The following is a 16,761-nucleotide window of genomic DNA, read 5'->3' as shown; positions in this document are numbered from 1 at the left end:
TGTTAGAGAAATACTGATTTTAATTCAACATAAGGTAAACTCTAGGCATCTGTCATCTTTCAGCCTAAGAATTAGCGAAACTGTTGAAACAAGGCACAATTTTCCCCATACTTGTTATGTGGCTCCAGTTAAAAAAAAATTTTTTTTATGAAAATGTTAAAACATAAAAATAGAAGTCTGTGATTTAAAAAAAAAGTGTATAAAACAATCCCCACAAAACCTGTCAACATTGATCCTGATTCTACAAAATAGCACCAGTAAGAAGAATAAAAGTTGTTAAAAACCATTACGACAGCATTTCTGAAATGCAGCTTTCCCGACCTCCCACTCCCCCTAAAAACTTCTCTCATGGGATACAAAAGGACTTTAAAATCACTGGAGGGAGAGTCGAGCTGTTATTGCAGTTTTCCCCTGCAGTCTCTGAGATGAGGGGCAAGTGTGGGGAATGTGCTTTGCCCCAGCTGTCACTGCTGCTCAGTTTAGGAAAAGGCTGAGGATTTGGGGTGTCCTACTTCTCGACTGGGGACTTGTGCCTGCAGAGTAGTCTGTAGGGTCCGTTTTGAGGGCAGAGGAGGGTATCTTCCCTTAGCTTCCTCCTTTGCTCCCTTCACATGAGGAAGAGGGAGACTGAGAGAAGCCACACCTGCATAACACAAGGCAGCAGATAACCCAGCCCACCCAGTCCTGAGGTCCTGAGTTCCCCAGAGGGTTCTATTGCAGTCACTGGGAGGGGATTTAGCTAAGGGTGTCTGCCCCCTTGGGTTTGTGGTGGGGTGGGGTGGGGGTGGGAATAGCCCTGAATGTGATGATGAGGTCATCCCTGCTGAAATCATCATCATGGAAAATACTCTACATGGAACCCGGTAGTGGGTCCCAGCCCTTTATGCTGAGGCCAGAGGAATGTGCTTGCTAGATAAAAATTCAAGAAAGACATAGGCATCCTTTCCTCTTCTGCTAGCCTGAGAGGAAAAAAATACCCAGGGCTCTTAAAATGTCCCTTAGCTACATGTCTACCACTGCATGCTCCTGGAAAAGAGGAGCTGCAGATGTTTTTAAAAAATCAAAGTCTTGCAGTAACTGTCTTAGATGATTTTTCAGCATTAACCTGAGTATTGGAGAGCTGTCGGCACTGTGGTTTTGGTATCTTAGCCATTGTTTCTCTGAGCCATAAACCCAGGAGGGAAAAAAAAAAAAAAGCCATCTTACTACCTACTTCAAGTTTTAAAAGTTTTCGGATTAGACAAAATGAGCACCGTGTTTGGCCGCTCCTAGCAGCCAGGTCTGAATTGTGCACAAGGAGGTGGCACCTCAGGCTGCCCCTGCCAGGAGGGGGGTCACGCGGCACTGTCCGCCAAAGTTATCTGGCATGACCCCACAATGTTGAGCAGAGGAAGGGCAGAGCTTGGGCTGTACCTATTGGGTCCTGGCTCTGCCCCACATACCCCAGTGCTACTGGGCTCTGGGTGCCTGGGGGGTTATTCACAGGCAAAGTAGTCCTTCAGGGGGGCGAAGAGGTGTCGGATGACAGGCACACTCCAGGACCTCCCAAGCAGCTTCTGGCGGGCACCACGGCCCATGTTGGACACATCCGTGTAGTGTACAGGAAAGCCGAAGATCCTGGTGGGTTGGAGGGCACCAGAATAAAAAAGACAGGGAGTCAGAAGTGCCCCTTCCAGCATGCTTAGGGCCTCTGGGAGATCCTCAGATAAACAGCATGGCACTGCTCTTTCTGCCCTTTGTCCCATCCTTTCCATCATGCCAACCGGGCCTTCACATGAGCCCTCTCTTGACCCCCAGAGGTCAGATGAACAGGTTCTTCAGAACACAAGTGACAATCAAGAGGGCATTGTTCCTCTATGAGGATGCCTGTTTTGTGCATCTCCAAGCACTAGCACTATGCTCCTGGCACATAGCTAGAGCTCAGTGGATATTCCCCATTTGAGTGAGTGAATGAACGAATGAAATGAAGGCCAAGAAACCCAGACAGCAAGCAAACAGACATGTATCTGCTTTCAAACAACAAGAGGAGAAAAGTTAGGCAATTTTCTAAATAAGAAATAAGGGCATTTGTAGAAATGGATCATTAGATGCTCAGATAATTAACCGTAAGTACACTGATGTAGCCTGCATTTTCTATCAATCTTAAAAGCCAGTTGTTAGATCAAGGGCCAAGCTGGACTTAATGGCAGATGGCAACCAAATATACCAAGAGCTTCCTCCATGGGATTCCACCAGGCCTGGTAAGAGGCTATAGATACACTAAACCTCAGGCTTTCCTGGGTTTGTAATCTAATACTAAAAAGCACACCAATAGGCCAATGACTAAAAATGAGTATTAAGAAACATGCCAAAGATGGAACACCATAGGCCAGTGTCTTGTTTTGCCTAAATATATTGACAGCCATCTGCACCCACCTAGTGTCACAGGGCCAGCCTAGCATATTAGGCTTAGGTTTCAAAATACAGAATAATCCACAAGATGAACAGGCAAGGTTTCCTGCCAGTTTCTATGAATCAGAACTTCCTTTTAGACTAAGAAAAGTACTGTCAAATGAGAGAAATAAAACCAGTTGTAGGGACTGAAATATCTGGAATGAAAATGCTCTTATCAAATCCATTGAGACGCAGCCAAAAATGTAAAGAGGAATATTCATAGCCCTGCCTTCATTTCTAACAAAATAAACAAGAAAAATGTAAAATAAAAAATGAAACCAGAAAAGGAACCTTGAAATCCAAGAGCTGGTTCTTTGAAACAAAACAGTTAAACTACCAACTTAGCCAAATAAATAGAAGAAGACAGACTGTGGCTAAGTAGGAACCAGCTTTGGACCAGCAACTTGGCTGGGATTGGAGGGAATTGGCTTGGAGGGAATCTTCTGAGAAAGACCAACGGCAAAGGCAGTAGGATGGTCTTTTGCTGGTTCCTCATATGCCCTGGAGGCCCAGTATGCTGGGGCAGGTCAATGCAAGGGAAGCAGAGCAGAAACGGGGAGATGATGCAGTCGGTCCAACGACCTCACGTTTCAGATTCCTCACTGCCACCACCCTTCTATCATTTATATCAGGAAAATGAGCACTGACTCTGAAAAGGCATTACTCCCAGCTCTGCTAACATTGGTCATTTAAGACCACACAGAATTGAGGCAAGCAGCTGCCCACTTGTACTGGCTGTGTGATTTCCCTCTTCACGTGCAGCCCTGCTCACCTTTCTAGCTCAGTGCACCACAAAACATCTTCTTTGCCATTCATGACAACAGGGAAAAGTTGGTTTTTCCCCTGTCTGATCGAGTTCGACTTGGTGGTTATTGTCTGTACTTTCTTTAACTGGAGAACAAAACGACATCATGGAGTGAGCACAGGATGAAGGGTCTGGGTCAAGTCAAAGCTCATAAGCACCTAGGGAGGATGGAGAAGGGAGGGCAGGTGGGAAGAGGGGGAGGCAGGGTTGGGCTCACAGAGGGAATGAGGAGAACTGGATGGCGAGAACATTTTGTGCTTCCCACAAACACCAAGAAGTTAATGAGCAGGAAGGACCAGCCTCACAGAGAACAACAGATAAAAAAAGTGACCATGAGTAAGATCACGTGGAGGGGCCAAGAAAACACCAGAGTTATTGATCAAGCAGGATTAAGCAAAAGTAAAAAAAACCCACCCGGATTTTGAGGATGGCCCACTGGGGTTGTGAATGAATGAAACCTAACCTGAAGTAAACATTCAGGTCATGGAAGTCTTCATTATCTATGATAATTTTTGTGGCAAAAGTAAAATTACTCCTTTGTTACTGGAAGATGAGCTGAAATTATCTGTGTCTACAGAGTTTGCATTCACAATTGGAATGACTAGTCACCTTTTCTCACAGTGAGTATTTGTGTCTCAAGAACCTCTCCTGCTCTGCTCTAAGATGGGACAGAATAATAAAGTGGGGAAAGAGGGCCAACACCAGGGAGTCATGTGGCAGGGAAGGGGCAGAAAAAACTGGACACCAAGGTCAACTCCTTGCTTGGAGGTCACCAAGTGCATTTCCAGAGACCATTTGGTAGCACGTCTTACCTTTGCTGTCCTATTGAACTCCAGGCAGTCCTGCAGCTCGAGTTTATCATTCTTTGATGCTATCACGGGCCTGGGAACATCCAAAACCCATTACTTTCTACCAACTATAAAGGGGCCTCGGCTAGGCACTTCCCAACGTGGGAATGAGGGCCGAAGACTGCAAAATGTGCTCTGGCACTGACCTTGTTACAATTACCTGATTAAAAAAAAAAGTGAGCCTCGCAGGAACATCATACTATGTGCCAAAGACAAAGACAGACTTGCCCCTTTAAAGGGGCAAGCCCAAAGTCCAGGAGTGAATGCTCTCCCTTCCCAAATTTTAATTTTAGTATGAGCTCTCCTACTGAGATCAGAATGAAGGGGAAAAAGCACACTGGCAGGAGTCAGGAGACCCCTTTAGTCCAACCCCACCACTCACTGACTGAGTGACCTTGAGCAAGTCAGGCCACCTCTCTTGGCCTCAAGAGCTTGGATTAATTAGGTCTTTGTGGATTTATTTGCTGCAACTAGCACATCAAACCCATGATTCGGTGGCTTACAGCTGGGGATGTAGGCATGTGGCCTCCAGAGGGTTTCAGGAGGTACAGGCAAGAAGGACAGGAGATGGTTGACAAAACTACAATTACCCTTATAACTTTCACCATTGAAACCTGCAAACGCAGAGGCAGACAGATGCCTGAGAAGGGAAAGGGCTAGAACTCAAGGAACCAAGTGGTTAAGCATTCCAGAGCAGAAAACCAGCAAAAGGTCTGAATGCACAGAGTTGATGAACACCACAGCAACTCCTGTGTAAGTAACACCAAGGGCAAAAGGAAATCAGATTGAAGAATGAATGTGATGACCTACAAGAGAGGCCACTGAATCACACAAAACATTCCCCTAGATTCTGTCAAGGATTTCCCTGACCTCACCTTCTGGGCTTCCAATGCCTGCCTATCCCCAATCTTGAATCTTCCATGAACCCAAGGGAACTGGGAGACACAGTGCAGCCCTACCCAGTGATATAATTGCAGGACTGAGATCTACACAACCCAGATATCTGATCTAACGACAGTATTTCAGATCAGGTGATGGTGGCGTCAACCATCCTAGAACCCTGCAGGGCCAAGTTGTAGCCACCCAGTTATTCTCACAATTCAGGCAGAGAACTCTGAAGGTTCTGAATACTCCTCCGTTCATCGGATACCCTACATCCAAGGCATCAGCAAATCCTGTTAGTCCCACCCTCACATTACCTACAATCTGATTCAGTAGAACTCCTAAGCTGCCAAGCCCCCAGAGCCACACTTGTATTGTGTTGAATATGTATGAATGGTGCCTCCTGGGGCACTCTGAATAGGCACCCTCCCGGGCCTGCTCCTTGCTGCCCTCATCTTGCCCTTGTCTATCTTTCTATGAGCAAACACCATGAACATGAGATACAACCCTCACCCCTTACAATGGCTCAGGAGTTCCCACGCGATGACCCACATGTGCAGTACAACTTGGCCCATACTTCTGAGTCCTCTGTCTTACCCTCCTAGCCATTGTAGTGCCTGGAACACTGGGTCTTCCAATTCACTGTTCACATCACCATTTCCCCTATTCCTTCTGCCTGGAAGGTTCATTCCTCCCTAAAATAACTGAGCAGCTCATTTCCTTTATTTAAGGAATGAGAAGCCTCTCCATTAATTCCTCCAATGCCCCAAACCTCCAGCCATGATTATGAAATAATTTAGGGTCTTCTCTGCCCATCCCCCATTAGCATGTCAACCCCATGAGAGCCAAGGCTAACATCTAATGTGTTCCCCACTAAACTGGCAACACGGACAGCAATGCCTGGCACAGTGTGAGTGCTCAAGTGTTGAGTGAAGAGTCCACTTCATCCAGACATAGACATTTTCCATTTCGCTGGCTGATTAGCCAAATAAAACTGCAACACACCCAAAAGAAATGCTTTAAGATATTCTAGCATCTTCTCCCCTCTGTTCACACTTTGCTAAATGCCTGAAAGTTATTATGCTTCCAGCACTTCCTTCTAAAGGAGGAATTTTTTTTAAGTTTAACTCATTTGTAAGTTTAGAATGTCACATTACCATCATATTTTATATCTTAATTAGCAGTTTGTATCCCCCAGAAACCACATGGAGGAGACAATGAATCCTTTGCTAAGCCACTTACTTTGTGGCTTTGAACATGGAAAGAAAAAAGGTGGGAAAAGTTCTTGGCTAAAGAAAATGCAAGGGATCCTTGGGTGGCGCAGCGGTTTGGCACCTGCCTTTGGCCCAGGGTGCGATCCTGGAGACCCGGGATCAAATTCCACGCCGGGCTCCCGGTGCATGGAGCCTGCTTCTCCCTCTGCCTAGGTCTCTGCCTCTCTCTCTGTGTGTGACTATCATTAAAAAAAAAAAAAAAAAGTAGCACAGTAAAACCAGCCTCTGCTACACAGCTCCACAAATATTTAAATAAATAAATAAATGAATAAATAAACAAATAAATGAATGAATAAATAAATAAAATCCTATGGGGGAAGGTTATCTCAGCTCTGTTACTAGACTGGTCATCACCACAGGCCTCAGCCAGGGATTACTTCATCTAAAAATCACTTGTATTTCCCAATGGACAGCAGCAGGGAAAAGAGGTGGAGTACAGAAGCATCAGTACTCCATATACTCTGTTCTAGCATTTAGCAAAGTGTGAACAGAGGGAAGAAGATGCTAGAAGCACTTTTGAGAACCTGGCCCATGGGCAGAATGGGAACAAGTCAGGTAAGAATAAGGAATGCTGGACTCTGACCATCAGGTTGCTGCTGTACTTCTCAAAAGGCTTCAACCATGACACCAGGAATTGGTCTGAATCCCTGGTGGGGCCATTTCCCAGAAAAGCCAGTGGGCCTCTGAGTCATAAGAGGCCCACAAGAGTTCAGTTAGGGCTCACATCATTATACTTGGCTATTACCTGTCCCACCTTGTGCCCCTTGTTACCTGTTCATTCCCGGCAGGTTGCCCCAGAAGTAGCGGGCCCTGTGAGCAGCAGACACTTTGATGGCATCGATCATCACTGGGTTACACTGCAGAGAAAGAAGGACACCTGCTGGGAGCACACATCAAAATTCACACGGAAGCCAGTAACAGTGGGGCTTGACCTGGGTATATAGGTGACACAGCGACCCCCTGGCAATAGAGGAGGTATGGTTTCTGCCAGCAAGAAGACAGACCAGACCAATCCCCATCAGGAATCTGGCTATAGGGCAGCCCCGATGGCCCAGCGGTTTGGCGTTGCCTTTGGCCTGGGATATGATCCTGGTAGACCCAGGATCGAGTCCCAGGTCGGACTCCCTGCATGAAGCCTGCTTCTTCTTCTGCCTGTGTCTCTGCCTCTCACTCTCTCTCTCACTCTGTCATGAATAAATAAAATCTTTTTAGAAAAAAAGGAATCTGGCTATAAGATACAGCTAGTACCCTGATATTAATGGTGTGTTAGAGATAAGATTGGACCTGCAGGTTCTGAGAGAAGATATATCCTCAGACCTGACAGATAATTACAATGTGCTATATACAGGTAGTAAAAAGCAGTTCAGAATTGAAATCTGGCAAGTTGGGAATCCTGGCGGCAGAAATGTAGTGTTGACAAAATGTGGCTTCTGACAGCCATCTGCCAGGTTCACACAGTCTGTTCCATAACCTCTCTAACAGAACTTAGGTATTTAAGTTTCGAAAAAAATGAGTGAAATGTAGAAAAAGTATTTACTAATAAAGCTTGATGATAATGCTTCATAATGAATCGACTGCAGCCCCTAAGCAGCGGTTCTCATCACAGGGATGTGAATAAAAACAAAAAAACAAAACCTCCCTAGAGTAAAAGTTTGGACAAATCTCCTAAAGCCCCAAAAGTAGATGAGGATTTCACCATCTGACTTCAGTGGGTTCAGGGTGAGGTTAGACATCAAATATTATCCATACACTAAAAACAATCAACCATTAAAAAATAAACAAATAAATACATACATACATACATACATACAAACAACCCACATGACTGCATGTGTTTGGAGTTTAGACATAACCTCCATTAAGACCTCAGAAATCACATTAAAGGATGAAACATCCAATCATGCCCCAGTGCCAACAGGGCCTTCCCATCCATTACAAGCAGGACCCTAGGTCCCCTCACCTCCAGGAAGCGAGAGATGTCCCTCTTGTCGCCCACCTTCATGGCTACCACATTCTCAAACATCCAGAAAAAGGGCCGGTCATCACCCTCCTTGGGGCGTGTGTAATTCAGCAGGTGGTAGAACTCAAAGAAGAGCCGGCCTGTACCCTCTGAGCACACAAAAGAAGATTGGCACAGACAAGTTAAGACCCTTCATTCAGTCCACCCCTCCATATTGAGACCAATGGGTTCCCAGTGATCACCTGACTACAGCTGACACTCTACTAAGCTGACATCCTACAGTCCTTCTTGTAGTCCTCTGGAGTGACAAAGGACAAAGGCATCAGCAGTGCAGAATTTATTAGTATTTCTGGGGACAGGATTTAAAATGGACAAGGGTAGAACCATCAGGTTACATTGTCAGAAACAAATACTTCCTTCTCAGATCAGGCCTCCTCAGGACTCAGGTGACATAGGAGCTCTTAGGGCCACCAGAAAGAAGGGATGCTCACCATACAGGCCTTTCCTGGCAGGGTTCACATTTGAGAGATCATTGCATGGGCTTCCACCAATCACCAAGTCAAAGGGGCCCCATTCTTCAATCTGTGAGAGAAAAACAGTCACTCTTAGGGAAGGCACTCTGAGTGGGGTGACAATAAAGGAATACAGCCTAGGTCACAGATACCTATCAAGAAAACCCACTTCGGGACACCTGCGTAGCTTAGTGGTTGAATGCCTGCTTTAAGCTCAGGGAATGATCTAAGAGCCCTAGGATGGAGTCCCATAGCAGGGTCCCTGCAGAAAATCTGCTCCTTCCTCTGCCTATGTCTCTGCCTCTTGATGTCTTTCATGAATAAATGAAATCTTTTTTTTAAGAAAAAAAAAAGAAAACCCACTTCTAGAGCTCAGGTGGTAGAATATAAAACTCAGCCTCAAGATGGTGAGTACATGCCCCAGGTTGGGTGTGAAGCCTACTTTAAAGGAGAAAAAAAAAGTTTGTTTTTTTTTTTTAAAGATCTTATTTATTCGAGAGACAGAGAGAGACAGAGAGAGAGACAGAGAGAGAGAGATGCAGAGACACAGGCAGAGGGAGAAGCAGGCTCCATGCAGGAGGCCCGACGGGGGACTCGATCCCAGGGCTCCAGGATCATGACCTGGGCTGAAGGTGGCATTAAACCGCTGAGCCACCCAGGGATCCCAAAGAGGATGCTCTTATAGAATCTTAATTGGTTACTCAAGTCTCCCCAATTTCACTGCTGACCCAAGACAACCCAATGCTCCAGATTCTAGAAGATCTAAATCATTCTGAATAATTTACCTAATTGTGGATTGTGGCACTACAGCTGGATGAAACCCAGGTTGCTCTTCTACCATAGCCCTGGGCATGGGGAAGGGGACCACATGGCTATGGGAATGTGTGGGGGTGGGGTGAGGGCATGCATGAGGGAAGAGTGAGCGGGAGTGCAGGCTGCCTCACATTTCTCTTCGTGATATTCCTGACGTCATTCACATATTTGATGTTGCCCTCATGCTTCACAGTTCCAACAGCGATGGATTCTTCACACACTTCGGAAGCGACGTATTTCTCCACTTTGATGCCCAATTCTTTGAGGACCAAGTACCCTATAGGGGGTTCAGGGGACAGAATGTGCATCAGGATTGTCCTCCCTGGACACGCTACTTCCATTGATTCTAAGCCATCTCCAGAGCTCAAAGCAGACCCACCAAGGACATGGTCATCCTCAAGGGAACCCATGCAGATAGCACAGAAATCGTTTGCTGAGTACACTAGGCCCCCAGGATTGCAGAGTTTCATCAACAAAATATATGGATAACCAGTAAAACTGACTACCAGGATCTAGTAAAATGGACAGGCACATAGCCAAGGCCCCAGCACCTACCACCCAGCACAGTCAAACACAGACACACAGACAGGAATCTTCACCAAAAACATGTTTAGAAAACAACCTCAAAGCCTGGTGGCATGGACAAGGCTCAGTCCTATGTGTGATCTGCACCAACACAAGTAGGTCTTTAAGACCCAACAGAGTGGGGGAAAACAAGCTATCAGTAATGATATGGAAGAGCCATTAAGGCTGTCAGGGATTTAGGAATGGAGACACCAAAGTATAAACATTAAGTACAAATGCTGCGAAGTGCAGAGCACCTCATTCTACTGCTTCCTGCTCTGGTAATAGAGATGTTCCTAACGATACATTACAGAGTAGTTGTGAGGGGTAAATGAGTTATATCAGACAAATCCCCCAGAGGCAGCATGCATGTTGACTATGCTTATTCACTACCTGGGGGGACCTGAGGGAAATGGGAGGAAACCAGATTAGAGCTGCCTAATTCAGTTCCAATGGATCTAGGCTTATAGAACAGGAAAATCATTTCCTAAGATACTTGCACCTAATAAAAAGTATAACACAGCTAAAATATACCTGTCTTTTAAAAGGCCCCAAAAGAGGGCCAGGTAGGTGAAATGGTGGAGAGGATTCAGGAAAGAAACAAGGAGGCAGTGGTGTTCTCAGAACAAGTGACCAAGAGGTCATCCCAGGAGTCTTTCCTGGCTTTGATGACAGGACACCTGGAGCAGGTGAGCGAGCATCCCTAGGTGAACTCCAAACTCACCTGTTGCAATTCCATCAAACAGGGATAAGACTCGAATGGGCCGCCTTCGGGCTGCGGGAATCGCAGGGTATAACTTGGGGGCTTCCTGCCAGGTTAAAGAAGGAGGTCACGGAGGTCAAGGTGCAGGGGGTAGACTCAACCCCTGGAGGAGGGGAGGTGGGGTGGGCTGATCTTCCTGAGGGTCACAAACCCTGTGCTCTGCAACTTCCTAGCTAGGATCCCCTGGAGAGCTCCGGCACAGAATGGCCATTTTACCCTTAGACGTGAACACAGATGCAACTTTGATACAGATGCGCGCACACACACACAAAAACACAATACCCTACTCAGGAATGACCTGGAGCCTCCCTCCAACAACTGCAGGCAGGAGCTCAGGAAAATCCACTCCCACCAAGATTTAAGAATAAGCCACAGGCTTCCTTTTCCTCTTCGGTTCCCCTAAGGCTAAGGCTTAGTTTAGTTCTATAACCATTTTCTCAAAAAGGCCCTTGAAAATCCAATATAATGAGAGGCCACAAAGGAGAGGAAGAATACTGGAGAGGCCTGACACCATACAGAGGATGTGGTCTGAGGCTCTCAGATGCTCATTTGTACAATGGATCTTTTCCATTAACTCTTTCCAACACATCCAGCATGCTCCAGACCCCGGAAGTTCTGGGGGTAGGTGGTGCTGGGAGAAAGAAGCCTGTGGCTTACGTATTCGAGCCCCATGTCGCTGGTGAAGAAGGCCTGCAAGCGCACGTTCCAGTCCTTCCGGCGCCGCAGGACACCATGACAGCGCTGCGGGAGGCACATGTAGCAGCTCCAGGGCTCCTGCAGCTTGGCATCTGCTGCCGTGCCGGTGCCCACCAAGACCTCCAGGCACTCCACACAGAAGCACCTGCACTCGGGAGCAAGGAAGAGGGTCGCCTCAGTCAAGCAGCTCCCCTGCCACCCCCACCAATGACACAGATGTCAACAGACTGTTAACAAACCTTCAGGTCCCAATTGCTCCTCACCATGGACTGGAAGGCCCTGTGTCGGGATTTGGGGGACACTAATCTCTTGCTTGGATACCAAAGGGCCCTCAGCCCATGCTGTGGCACAGACAAGTTTCCCAAAGCATCCCCAGAATCTGACCATCTTTAGGGGTCCTTCCCTGCCCTCAGGGACCTAAGTTTTAAGTCCATCCCTACATCCCAGTTCCATTTTAAGTACTCGAGGACCTCAGCCCTGGGGAATACTGGCTTGGACCCAGCTCCATGCCTGGGATCCCTCTCGGCAGCAGATCTGGCCCACGGGGCCCACACCCATGCTCACCGGCAACAGCTAGTGTTGCTGCAGAGGAGCAGCTCACGACCTTCACAGCACACGGTGCAATAGGACTGATAACCATCATCATCATACATGTAGAACAGCTCAAGGAACCGGTCCTGGCAGCCCAAGAGAAACACCCGAGAAATCAGAGACAGGAACCTGCAGGGACCAGCACCTCACTGGCTATGGCCCAAGGATGCAGCCACTGACCCTTGCCAGGGCCCCCAGCTGGGCTCTGCTTCCCACTGTAGGATGGCCTCCCCAGTCCAGCTCCCGGGCCTCAGCACTCCACTTGCGCCTGCCCGGGCAGGGACAAATGACATACACATGGGTGCCTTTTTCTGGGGAAAAGTACAGGGGAGTACAGGGAAAGGGCAGGAAAGCCCAGGGCGGGATTACCACTTACCCGGCATGTCTGGCAGAGGCCACCCTCAAAGAGAGGGTGGAAGGACACGGGGTTTTTCCTACCACAGGACAAACAGCTATCTGTAAGAAAGATAGGGATACAGCTTGCAACAATTATGACCACAACACTAGGGCTGAAACTTTGAGTCTAACTGCTTTTGAATAGTTATTGGAAGCTGGCAAAATAACAAGGATTCCTCACACTTTGTTCCTTTCAGCAATGCTTCATCCAGATAGATAGAAAGGCCAAAAGAGAGCCCAGGGCAAGAGGTCCCGCAAGATAGGCAAACGCACGGTCCAATAAGAAGGCATGGCCAACTAGGAAAACACCGGGCAGGACACTGAGCAAGTGCCACCTAGCCCAGGGATAAGCTCCAGAGGACCTGGTATGAAAATCTTTGAGATAGACGTGGAAAATTTCTGGTGATGCCAATTTGCTGGTGTCCTCGTGATTAAGAGTTGCCTGCACCAACCTTACTCATAGCAGTTGAATGCAATTTGAGAACACAGGTCCCTTCCTATTAGTATAGTCTTGGACTCACACGAGCAGGTCAGGACTGAGCCACAGCACTGATCATGTGGGTAGGGCCATTGAGAAACCTGAGATCCAGGTGCCTGGGTGGCAGTCGGTTAAGCTCAACTCTTGGTTTTGGCTCAGGTCATGTGATCTCCGGGTTGTGGAATAGAGGCCTTTGTCAAGCTCTACTCTCAGCAGAGTCTGCTGGAGATTCACTCTCCCTCTTGCTCTCTCACTGGGAACCTCGCTTCCCCTCTCTGGCTCTCTCCAAAACACATCAATAAATCTTATTTTAAAAATGCCTAAGTGGGGCACCCCGGATGGCTCAGCAGTTTAGCACCCGCCTTCAGCCCAGGGCCTGATCCTGGAGACCTGGGATCGAGTCCCACATCGGGCTCCCTGCAGGGAACCTGCTTCTCCCTCTGCCTGTGTGTGTCTCTGCCTCTCTCTCTCTCTCTCTCTCTCGTCTCTCATGAATAAATAAACAAAATCTTTTTTAAAAAAATACCTAAGGGGCACCTGAGTGGCTTGGTCAGTTGGGTGTCTGCCTGTGGCTCGGGCTGTGATTCCAGGGACCTCACTGGGATCAAGCACCCATCTGAGTCTCCCTGCTCAGCAGAGAATCTGCTTCTCCCTCTCATTCTGGCATGCTCTCTCTCATTCCCTCTGTTTCAAATAAGTAAAATCTTTAAAAATTAATTAATTTTTAAAAATGTCTGAGATCAATTCTCCCAAGCCAGGAAAAACAGATGGATGACAGTCTTGGGAAATGGGAGGATTATGGGTCAAGGCTTTCAGGTCCAACAGGGACTTCTCTAAACATGAGCTTTCTCCAAAGTTCCCTGTGCTAGGAGCTATGCTGTTTTCCTACCCAGCACTGAGATAACCTCTTGATAAATATTTGTTAACTAAAGGACATCAGGCTGAGGAAGCAAGGGAGAGTCCATCTGTCCTTACACATTCTGAATTCCGTGATACACGTTCCAGGCAGAATCTCCATTCCGGTGGCTAATTACCACCCAGTACAAACATACCAAGGTTCACTTAACAGAGTAACAGTGGTGAAGTGTGTCTACCTTGCTCCTCAAAGCCTGTTCCACTTGTCTGAGGAAGGCTCAAGTTGTAAGAGATCGTGGTTTCAGGTTTGGGGTATTCTGGGGCCAAGCCTCCCCAACCCCACTTGCTCATTCACAGAGGCAGGATCAGCCTCAGTGAAAACCAGACAACCCATTCTATTAAATGTAACAACTAAGATATCCACAGCCTAGCCCAAGGCCATGGCACAGAGCTGTGGGTTAAACTCCCATGGGGCAGACAAGCAGGCCAAGGCAAAGTTTGAGCAACCCTCAAGATAAGTAGCAGAGGGATCCCTGGGTGGTTCAGCAGTTTAGCGCCTGCCTTTGACCCAGGGCGTGATCCTGGAGTCCCGGGACCCGCGTTGGGGAGCCTGCTTCTCCCTCTGCCTGTGTCTCTGACCCCCCCTTCCCTGTGTCTTTAATGAATAAATAAAATAGAAATATTAAAAAAAGAAAAAAGATAAGCAGCAGAGACTGAATACAAGGGAGACCATGTTACCTTCCAGGTTACTCTTGTTGTTGCTAACATCCAAAGCCATTTGTTCTGTTGAGAAAAGAGAAGGTGTGACAGGGGGTTAGACATACTCATCAGGAATGCCACACACCCTGCCCGATAGCTGGTGGCATCATTCCTCCAGCCTCCTCACTGCCCCAATGATCACCTCGACTCTGGTCCTCCTCTCCTCGATCTTTGCCGTTATTATAGCAGTTTGTCTTCAGGCGCTTGGGTGGGGGGCAATAGTCTGAGGCAGTTGAGTCGTCAGCTGTGCGTCTTCGAGTCTTGTTCTCTGTGGAAGGTAAGGAGATGGCAGCGGGGGCAGGGGTACGGGGAAAACAGGAGCCTAGGAGAGGACAAGGCCATGACCAGGGGCCAGCTGCACCTGTACCCTAACATAAATCCACACTGGTTGTCCTACAGCCTCTTTTGGGACAACTCTGATGGGGACTGATTTCACAATCCCACGCTAGGGGTTTTAAACAGTGATGGGTGCAAAAGAATACATCCTCATAGACCCGTCACAAGGAAAATTAGAATAAGCTTGGTCTATGATGCCCAGCACGCAAGCTGAGAGCCATGTGTTGTGACTGAGCACTTGAAATGTGACTTGTGTAACCAGATGACTGCATTTTACATTTAACCTAGATGTAAACTCAAAAACTGCAAATGGAGCCAATCCACTGGCTCATTTGGAACTTGGGACATCTATAAAAATAGATATCCAATATTTCTAATGAAAATTTAGCATCAAAATTTAGACATCCTAAGACATGTCGAAAGACAGATTCTGAAAACTCCTCTAAAAAGAAAATGTAAAAATCTCATAATTTGCATACAGGCTGTTAGAAATGCTAAAAGGATGGAAATATTGGATGAAGTTAAATATATAACTTATACTAATTTCACCTATTTTTCAGTACTTTTTAATGTTGTTACCAGAAAAAAAGTTAAAACGTGACCACTGTTTATCTATTTCTATAACTTCCCACTACTTTTAATCATTCTGTAAATGTCATAGGAACATGGTTAAAGAAAATTAAAAACATTAGAAATCATAAGGACCCTTTAGTGACATATTACATTTGACAGCGCATACGGTATTAGAATTGAAAAAGGGAAAGCAAGAATCCAACTAGTGTAGAGAAAATACTGGAAGGATGTGCACACCAGCAATGTTAACCTGAGGGGTCATTGTGAGGGTTGGGAGTGAAGGGGTGGGTGAGGGCTCAAGTTCACTTTTTAACAGATTGGATTCTTTCCCAGTGACCACTGTCTATGCAAGAAATCGAAAGAAAGTGCAGAGAAAATAGTGCAGAGTCAAAATATGGGAAGGGAATACCGTATTTCCTTGATTCTAAGTTCCCACTGCCTGTACGACGCACCTTCGACTTATTAACCACTTATTTGTGGGTGAAGAAGGGAAACAAAACAGAAACAGAAAAATACTATGTTAAATGTGTGAATTGTTAAGACAAATCCTGGATTTCAGGCACCTGGGATTTCCACAGGGACAATGTGAAGAAACTACACTTCTCTTTATAATAAAGAAAATATAGTCCTGGTAAAACCCATTAGAATGGATGATACCTCCTTCCCAATGGAAATGGTTTCTGGGGTTTGGAGAGGGTTTAATACTTTCCAGGTTTTCTCCAATGAGCATAGCTTAATTATCTTTTCCTTTAAAAAAAGGCGGGGGGGGGGGTACTAGTCAAGATTCCATCTTGGCCTTGTGTTTACTTAAGTTTTCACAACAGATTGAATCCCAATGACATGTACTTGACCTTTAGCAGGAAAAGTGACCAGGGGACCTGGAAAAGGCTGGGCTGTTTGCGTTTCCAGCATCCTTGAGGGTTCACTGTGGAAGAGCTCCAGAGCTGACAGATTGCTGGAATGCTGGGGTAGGGTGGGCATCAGCAGGGGGTAGCTGCATCTACCAAGAGGTCCCCCCACCAGCAGTGGACTGTGGTTGCTGCCCGGGGTCCCAGTCCCACCTGGTTGCTTGTTGTTGGGCTTGAGGCCCTCGATCCCAGTGGGCTTAAAACCCCCGTGGGCCCACTCTAACATGGGCTTCAGCTGGTCCTCCAACGAGTCTCCAGGGTTGCTGGGGAAGGTTTTGCCAGCCCGTACCCTGGCTTTCTGTGGAGATAGACAGG

At 46.9% G+C, this 16,761-nt stretch overlaps 1 protein-coding gene across 12 annotated transcripts in view; it reads right to left on the bottom strand.

The window, feature by feature from the left end:
• Window positions 1–16,761, bottom strand: part of DNMT3B (DNA methyltransferase 3 beta) — a 44,481-nt gene continuing 27,720 nt past the window's right edge. For 4 of the 12 annotated variants that reach the window (XM_049100514.1, XM_049100511.1, XM_049100510.1 and 1 more), the window contains 15 exons: window positions 16,600–16,744; window positions 15,948–16,007; window positions 14,772–14,897; window positions 14,609–14,653; window positions 12,518–12,597; window positions 12,115–12,227; window positions 11,512–11,695; window positions 10,816–10,900; window positions 9,659–9,804; window positions 8,694–8,784; window positions 8,203–8,351; window positions 7,014–7,099; window positions 4,051–4,120; window positions 3,206–3,324; window positions 1–1,617 (listed from right to left, as the gene is read on the bottom strand). In XM_049100514.1, coding sequence (XP_048956471.1) covers window positions 1,476–1,617; window positions 3,206–3,324; window positions 4,051–4,120; window positions 7,014–7,099; window positions 8,203–8,351; window positions 8,694–8,784; window positions 9,659–9,804; window positions 10,816–10,900; window positions 11,512–11,695; window positions 12,115–12,227; window positions 12,518–12,597; window positions 14,609–14,653; window positions 14,772–14,897; window positions 15,948–16,007; window positions 16,600–16,744 — 1,641 coding nt within the window. In that variant the 3' untranslated portion in view covers window positions 1–1,475. Of the gene's footprint in view, window positions 1,618–3,205; window positions 3,325–4,050; window positions 4,121–7,013; window positions 7,100–8,202; window positions 8,352–8,693; window positions 8,785–9,658; window positions 9,805–10,815; window positions 10,901–11,511; window positions 11,696–12,114; window positions 12,228–12,517; window positions 12,598–14,608; window positions 14,654–14,771; window positions 14,952–15,947; window positions 16,008–16,599; window positions 16,745–16,761 lie in introns of those variants that run through there. The other 8 variants (XM_049100516.1, XM_049100512.1, XM_035705692.2 and 5 more) reach the window with 5 other exon arrangements.

Source organism: Canis lupus, chromosome 24, assembly GCF_003254725.2.
Source record: "Canis lupus dingo isolate Sandy chromosome 24, ASM325472v2, whole genome shotgun sequence".
Lineage (NCBI taxonomy): Eukaryota > Metazoa > Chordata > Mammalia > Carnivora > Canidae > Canis > Canis lupus.
The sequence above is the reverse complement of the archived record's forward strand: the minus strand, read 5'-3'. Positions and strand labels throughout refer to the sequence as shown.